Genomic DNA, 8,551 nt, shown 5'->3' with positions numbered 1-8,551 from the left:
CAGTGTTTTTCAACCTTCTTGAATACGCGACCCCTTTACAAGTTAAAAAATTCTGGCGACCCCCCAGGGCCATATTAAAACTATATCAGTGATTCTAAAAACTACGTATTTAATTTTCTTTCCTTAAATATCGATAGAAAAACCAATTGTACTGTAAAATAAACAGGCACAGCCTTCTCACTGAAATTCTAGATTTTTTTATTGTAGTGCAGGACCTACAAACACTTGTCTTTTTCTTTCACCCGCGACCCCCATGTAAGGCTTTGCGACCCCCTGGGGGTCGCGACCCACGGGTTGAAAAACACTGCTCTAATCTCATCCTATCCTGAACCATTTTCTCTATATCATTCCAGTTCAGGTTCCAATTCCTTAAGGTCTTTTTCACTGGTTCTCTTAAAGATATTTTATGGTTTTCCTCTCTTTCTCTTGCCATTGAACATTTGAACAGTTGTTTTGGCAGTCATTCATCCTCCCTGTGTGTCTAATTCATTTCTATCTTTGCTTCTTGATTTTTTCTAGTTTGGGAGTTTGAACTCTATCTATTTCTTCATTTGTGATTTTGTGAAACCATCTCAAGGATTTAGTTTCAAAAGAGGATAGTTTCCATAATCGGTTTTCATTTATTTTCCAACTTTTGGAACCATAAAGAACAGCTGTCCTGGCATTTATGTTGTATAACCTAACTTTTAATTATGTTGGTATAGATATCAATAATTATATATATAGTATAGCATAGATCATCCGAATCAATTGGGGACTGGGGTTGTTTGGAAAATCAATTTTTTGGATAACCGATTATGTATGAAAAAATATATTAACCTATCCCATGTTGAAATTCGTTCAAATCCTGGCATGTCCTTAAGTACCCTCTCATGGTCACGCCATTGCTGCTGGCTAAAACATGCACACCAACAAAAATAATATTGAAGTAGCCCAAGACATAGCCAAAGATTGCAGCGCCACAGCACTAGCACAAATTTAAATTTATCGACTGGAATGTTTTTGATTAATTGATGTTTTGGTTGATCAATATTTGGATATTCAATGCTCTACTGTACTATAGTTCTAAAACTTAATATCTTTCTTGTGATGAATTTCATGAAATAAAATAAATTTTTCTCATTTAATCATAGGACATACATACAATAGGACAAATGCAAAATTTAGCAAATAATGTTGATATTGATAACAATATATTTTGGCTTCAATTTCTGAACAGTCAAAAATAATCTCTGAAAGCTGTAAAAAGTATTTAATTATTTATCCAAGAAAGTATGAAATGAGCAATGCCTAAAATTAAAAATATATAAAGTTTTAATTTTCAAGTGTAGGCTTTGTTAAATAGTATATAATGAACTGCTTTAGTGGAATAATACCAGTACTTATAAACTTAGAAAATTTGATTAGTGTTTTCAGTTAAAACTCATCTTCAGACAAAGTTCCAATGTTCTAGTAATATATTGTTATATACTTAATCTGGAGTTTTCCATATTTTTTAAGAAAATATTAACATACCACTATTTAGAAACAATGTATTAATTTTAGCATGATCATAGTTTCTATTTGCAATAAATTTCAAAAACTAATACAATATATAGTTTCTTATTGGTAAACTATGCAACAGACATCATACATGTTAAATGCAAGATTCTAAACATTTTAAAGTTAATATTGATAAAAATTATCAATAAATAAAGCAACTTTAAAACTGACCTTCCAATTTGCTGTACAATGCCACTGATCATTTTCATCTAAATCCCAAACCTGAAAAAAGTAAAATGTAAAAATTATAAATAACTTATGAATCAATGCATATAATATTCTGTTATATCTGTAAACTATCATATTGTCTTCACCTTCATTAACTCTTTCAAACATCTTTGAAAATAATCTTTGAAAATTCTTTAATTCAAAAGATTTGTAAATTTTCAGTTTTACTTTTAGTTTTGTCCTTCATTTTAAAATTTAACTATTAAATTGGTTTTTAGTATTATATTTCTGAATGTAAAATAAAAGAAAATTACACATTTTAATTTTAAATTTAATAAAAATGTAATGGTCTTTAAAAATATAAAATTAAAAAAGTATAATTCTTTACTTAATTTGTCAAGAGAAGCTGAAAATTAATGAAAGGCAATTTTAAACAGTTCTAAACAAATAATTAAATTGGTCAATATATCAACGTAAGCTTAACAATAAATCAACTTTTTCATTTAATTAACCGTTAAAAATATAATATAGCCTAAATAACAACTTTACAATCAATAAATTTAATCATGAATAAAAGCTAAATTCATGTTATTGAAGTTATGTGATAGAATATTAAAATACCAACAATAACAACATTCACTATTTGATTTAGTAATTTTATTCTTTTCTGTTCTATGCTAAAGAAAAGAATTTTGTTAACCATGCTTTCAAGCACCATGGCATAACAAATAATTAAGTATCTTTTGTCTATAATTTAAATTTTGTATTTATTAGAAATACAAAAGGAGAGAGAGTGCTCTCTCAAAGTAGAAAGTTGACATCTTTGTGCTCTCGTAAAGCATATGAATAAAGCATATTAATTATAGCACTAAAAGAAAACAAAATTATTTTAAGAATTCATATATTGTACAAAAATCAATAAAAAAAACATAAAATAAATGTATATTTGGATAATTATATTGTTTTTTGTTCCAAACAAATGACATTCTCTATCAATGGAATTAGTATCTAAAATATTCAGAAAATAAGTATATTAAATTTATTGAAACAGAAAAATTCCTATTCCCTTAAACTGCATAATTAACAAGAATTAAAAGAATTAAAATTAAATATTAAAAGAATACTTATTAGAATAAAAAATATTAAAAGAATACTTAGATCTCATCTTCAGATTCTACAATCTTTGAGCAACAGAACTTTTTTATTTATAGGAAAAGATTTGTAAAGTTTTAAAAAAAATCTATAATGAATGATTACCAATGACCATCTAAAGCTGTAGCATATCCAGAAATGATTAAAATTAGTTTTTTTTTAAATAAATCAAATGATAAATTCTTGAAGTGTCATTAAATAATGTTAACAACTATTATATTTGTAGAATTAGTCATGAATGAATTATTTTCCAGTTTTTATTTATATTTTGACAGGAGGAATTTCTCCTCTTCAGAATGACTGAATGTTTCTCCCCATGATATTATTAATAAATAGATTTCAATAGGACAGTGTTACTTATGATTTCAAAATATTCAAAATACAACAAATGTGTAAACTTGCAAATAACATATTTACTAAGCAAACGAAATTAAATTGCAGTATTTTTCTTCAACAAATTCAAACGTCTTTATATAAAGATTTAAAAAAGGACAAAATGATTTCAAAAAGTTCCTACCTTTACACTGTGATCGCTAGAACATGTGGCCATTCGCCTGCCGTAAAAGTCATAAGCAACGTCATGAATCAAATCCTTGTGATCCGCGGGGATGCTTCGGGCGATAAACATTGCCTTTCGTTTAGTATTTTCCACTTCACTCAGTCTAATAATGAAGATGAAAACAATCCACCTTCTATACACTTCCACAAACACAAACACGCTTTGCGATACCCCCTGGTGATTAGAAATGGAACTTGTGTTCATAATTAAATTGGAAGTAAAGATTATCTATTGGTTTGGTCAAGGTTATGGGCAGGTTACTTTCCGTACAAAAAAGAACTTTAAAAACAGTACGAAAATAATACAAAAAACATTAATTTGTATACTTAACTTACGATTTAATAAAAGATCTTTACACAAGCCCATGGTGAGAGACGAGACCCGACATGCCCGGGACAGATCACCTCCGAAATACTCTGGGTGTTTTTTACCCGGCCAAATTCGTCCCCGAGTCTCCCAGAACGATAGGATGACATCTTAACCATTCGGCCATCCGGTAGTCATCAGATAAAATTGTCCGAGTACTACAGTCTGCAAACAGCTAAGTTATGTTTGTAAATGATTAGGCAGGAATCGACTTCAATTTGAAAGGCGAAAAATCATTAATTTTTTCCAAATTCCGGGATACTTTCGGCCAATCCAAGAGAGTTGGCGACTATGTTTGCTAAGGAAAACAAGATGGCCGAACAGCCTGTCATTTGAGCCATTCTAACCTGACTGTGGGGAGATGTTGGGGCCAACAGATACATGAGGGCATGCATTATACGGTGTGGATGTCCGTCTGTAGCAGATCCACCGTATAATGGGCTGGATGTCCCAAACGGACGACTAGAAAAGATGATCGTCTGATTGTGAGACAGGCAGAACAATTGCAAACGCATCTTTTTGTCAGTAATCCATATACAGGTGGAACCCACCACTGCATCCTGTTTGACAGCCGAGCGGTTAAGATGGTAATCTATGCTCTGAAGGGACCTGGAATTAAATACGGAAGAGTCGAATAACTTCAAGAATTTTTTGGGAATCTGTTTATATTTGTTGGGTTCCGTTCCTCGCCATACGGCCGCAAATTTGTAATGGGCTTGTTAAAAATATGGCCTCATTTTTAGTTTTTCCACAGAGCGGAAAGATTAAAAACGAAGCAGTTTCTTTTCCCGCACTATTGACAGACGACTAGCAGAGACAAATATGTATATGTATATCATAGCACTCCAGTATCGTCAGCTTTGTTTGCAGTGGTGCCATGATAAAGAAAGCATGGACTGCTACAGACTGGCAGCGCGTCGTCTTTAGTGACGAATACCATTCTCTTTATAAATGAACGACCATTGTGTTAGTATGGAAGTCTACTGGTGAGCGCTTCAATCCCATCTTTACTGTTGAACAGCACCTCTCCCCACTGCTGGAGGCTGTTTGGGTTTGACAATCGGTCATTCGTAGTAGTAGTAGTGTAAAGGATTGAGTGCACAGCGATACATGCAGGAAATCCAATGTCCTTATGTGTCACTTTTCATGACAGAGCTACAACATTATCCGGCAAGATCGCAGAGATGCCATGTGGAATAATTGAAAAATCATCAAATATGGACATAAAAAGTTAATAGATTTTTGTCACTACAGATAGGATTATTCAGTATCTTTGCATGAATATAGTTACACGAAAATTCTAAAACAATAAAATTGACAATACTGTAATAAATTATATGTGATACATAATAAATCAGACAAAGCAGTAACCAATTACTGCAATTACTTGGCAATATAATCTGTGTCTTTATAGAAAGTAAAGTTATTGCTTTAAAAATGATTTAAATTTCTAGATGCAATCTTGATTATTTCTGTTTTATTGTCACAGATCTTCGAAGAAATTCAGAGACTTCGGTCTCTTTGTATATTGCTTTAATTGATTTTTTCTTTATTTATTTCGTTTATTCTTTGCTTATATTTATTCATTTTTCATTCGTTTATCTTATTTATTCATATTTACTTTTTAGTTATTCGTTTCTTATAGTTCTTTGTCATTCGTTATTGTTATTGTTGTTGTGTGTCTTTCGTTTTGTATTTTAGAAATTTAAAGTAAAAAAAAGTTTTTAAGTTGAGAAATTTACAAATTTGACTTCTCACAATTTTGACCCATATGAATGTTTCTACTTCCTAATTTTGACTCTCCAGAATTGTAACTACCCTTGAACTTTGATTACCGAATTGTCTATCCACTAATTTTGACTTTCGAATTATGTCTGTACTGGAATTTTGATGCTCATTGATTGTGTCCTGATTAATGTCTTTTCTCGATCTATATCAAATCCCGACCGAAATCTTCTGAGAATTGCATCAAAGAGAAAAAAATCTGCAACTTAATCCCCGGCAACGTCAACTCTGGAATATTATCTAATTTGATTGAATGTCTGATGAACATGAAAATACACGGAAAGACAAGAATTAATACAGAAAACAGAAGATGAAAGAAAGGAAATAATTTACGGAGTACGAAAATATAACGAAATTTTTAATATAAAATTCACGTTGAATGAAATATACCTTGAAATGGTAAGTGGGTTTTTTTTAATCACGAACATATAAATTTGAATATCGTTAAGCATTTGATAAAGAATTGCTAAAAAATTTTAAATTTACAAAATTTAAGAAAATTCTTAAAAAAGACAATACAAAAGTTTTTCTTGTAAATTTTTGTAATCGTTAAGCATTGTTTATCGTTTCAGATTACGAATAATGAATTTTTGTTTCAGAAATGTTTGCATGTTCGAGGGAATTGATTTATGAAAAGTCTCCTAAACAAAAACAAAAAACAGGGATACGTTCGAACTAATTTGAATTTAAAACCAACATAATGCAATTGAAGTCCTTAGAGTTCTTTAAGGAAATACTCTCTCAAGACTATTGACTGTGATCAATTTGAAAACTTAGATCCTTCTAAATTTATCTTGTAATGCGATGTCATTCGAATCATTCTGTACACGCTTTTGATTCTATAATAAAGTTAATAATTTGATTTGGCGTGAAGTTATTTCAAAATTACAAAATTGATACATTTTGTTGTTTTTAGATTAAAAAATGACATTAAATACGATTAAAAGCTACGGTATATTTTATGCTTATTTTGTCGAACAATCCGTGATTACCCTATTACTTCAAAAGTGGCAACAATGCAACGAAGACTAATGATCTCATCCGAAAAGCGTTTGTTAAATCATTCGTGGCTGAACAGTATCGACTAGCTGTTACAAATGTCAAAGGACCGATAGAGCAGAATAAGAACATGATCTGCGTTTCTTTGCAATTATCATGATGGAGTCGCTTCCAATCAAGATCGCTGCCACGAAAAATTCTATTGTTAACAACCGAATCGATTTAAAACAAAAATCAAAGAACTTGGTACAAAAATTGATAGTATCCGATAACACCCGGTTTAGTATTAAAAATTTGAAATATATTGAGGTCTATATATATTTTCTCGTATCATCTTTCTCTCATTATCGTCTATTCGTATTATATCTGGCTTTACTAGGATCAATTAACAATAGCCGAAGATAATTCTCAACAAGAATATCTTATGAACAATCTATGTAGTTTACATCGTTATATAAAAATATATTTTCAATACATACTAGGGTTTCTCATTTCCCGGTATTTTGCTTGTCCCGGGATCCCGGGATAAAAGTGAACTGTTTCCCGGGATCCCGGNTGAATTTTATTATAACGAGTTTCCTTGAATTTCGTTTAGTTTCTTCTGAGATCGCAGCAATGCGTGACGGGTAAGCTAGTGTAATATAAAGGAGAAAATAGAAAATACAGGCAAGTGCTCTCTTAAACAAACTGCTCCTTTATCTAATGATCTGTTAAGTGGACTTGAGTGTATTATTATTTTCCTTTTTCAACTTGATGCTTCAAAGATTGAAGGGAAAAAAATTAAGTCCAAAAATTTATTTTTTGCTTAAAAGGAATAGTTTTTATTGCTTTTATGTTTTTTTTTATTAATTTGTTCATTAAACTGAAAATATAAAAACAAATTTAATATGACTTTTTGCAAGAAACTTTCAATAATTTATGTAATAGATGGTATTACAAATTTAGAGTTCTAAAATTCTGGAAAGTCAGGGAAAAGTCAGAAAAATTAATCATTTTCAAATGAAATACTATTTTTATTTATCATTACAAGTCATACTTAATTAAATTTTACTTCATTCTTGGATGTTTTCACACTTTCTCAGAGTAAGCTCAGTTCAACTTACCACATTAGGTCTATTTCAAATTTACCACCCTAGGCCCTTAGTCTTGACTCTTGAATTACATGTGTAGCAACATGAACACGTTGAGGATGTCACATGATAGGAACATATTCATTGAATTATTCAAATACAGTTGACCCCCTATAACACGGTAGATACATTCCTGTTTTTATGAATCCATTTCTTACGAGTCCAGCCAATCATAGCCCGGCACGTATGCAGTTTACGGACTACGGATGTTTGAAATGTTTTCTTCCATAGAATTAATCGATTCTAGACTAATTTGACTCAACATTTCCAAAATACATATAATTTTTTGGGAATAATCCATATAAAGTATGCTATAAACAAAAAATTGTAGGATTACTTACTGAATGTGTACCATTCGACTATGTCGTTGCTTAAGCTTGTTTTTGTTGTGGAGATTGCCATCGAATGGCACTCGCGTGCTTCCTGATAAATTATTTTTTTTGCAAAAAATTTGCTGAACTTTGGAGACATCGTTAATATAAATATACAGGTATACCTCGCCTTACGTCGGTAATTGGTTCCAGGAGAACGACTTAAGTCGAAATACGACGTAAGTCGAATTTACTTGTCTCCAAATCTACTTGTCACTAGGCTAAACCATAAATTGCCAATTCCGGTTTCGTATTTTATTTAGTAATGCATTTTTTATAATGTATGGTTAATAAGGATCTATTTTAAGCTTACAAACAAATAAATTTTAGTTTTTAATATAGTACAGAAAAAAAGTAATCTAAATTTACGAATGCATGTACTGTAAATACAGTACATACTTGTAAATGTATATATTTTAATATGATTTTATGTGCTTTAAACATTTTTCTAGTGATATTACGACTTCAATATTTGTGGC

The 8,551-nt window shown here is 30.7% G+C and overlaps 1 protein-coding gene across 1 annotated transcript in view; it reads right to left on the bottom strand.

Moving 5' to 3' along the window:
- Positions 1–3,606, bottom strand: part of LOC111620662 (nucleoporin SEH1-like) — a 42,558-nt gene extending 38,952 nt beyond the window's left edge. The window contains exons 1-2 of the mRNA XM_023362637.1: positions 3,380–3,606; positions 1,714–1,764 (exon numbers count right to left, since the gene is read on the bottom strand). Coding sequence (XP_023218405.1) covers positions 1,714–1,764; positions 3,380–3,490 — 162 coding nt within the window. The 5' untranslated portion in view covers positions 3,491–3,606. The remainder of the gene's footprint in view (positions 1–1,713; positions 1,765–3,379) is intronic.
- Positions 3,607–8,551: the final 4,945 nt, after the last annotated feature.

This window comes from Centruroides sculpturatus, unplaced genomic scaffold, assembly GCF_000671375.1.
Source record: "Centruroides sculpturatus isolate CEXI.00-Female unplaced genomic scaffold, Cexi_2.0 scaffold194, whole genome shotgun sequence".
Lineage (NCBI taxonomy): Eukaryota > Metazoa > Arthropoda > Arachnida > Scorpiones > Buthidae > Centruroides > Centruroides sculpturatus.
This window is presented reverse-complemented; position numbering and strand designations above follow the sequence as displayed.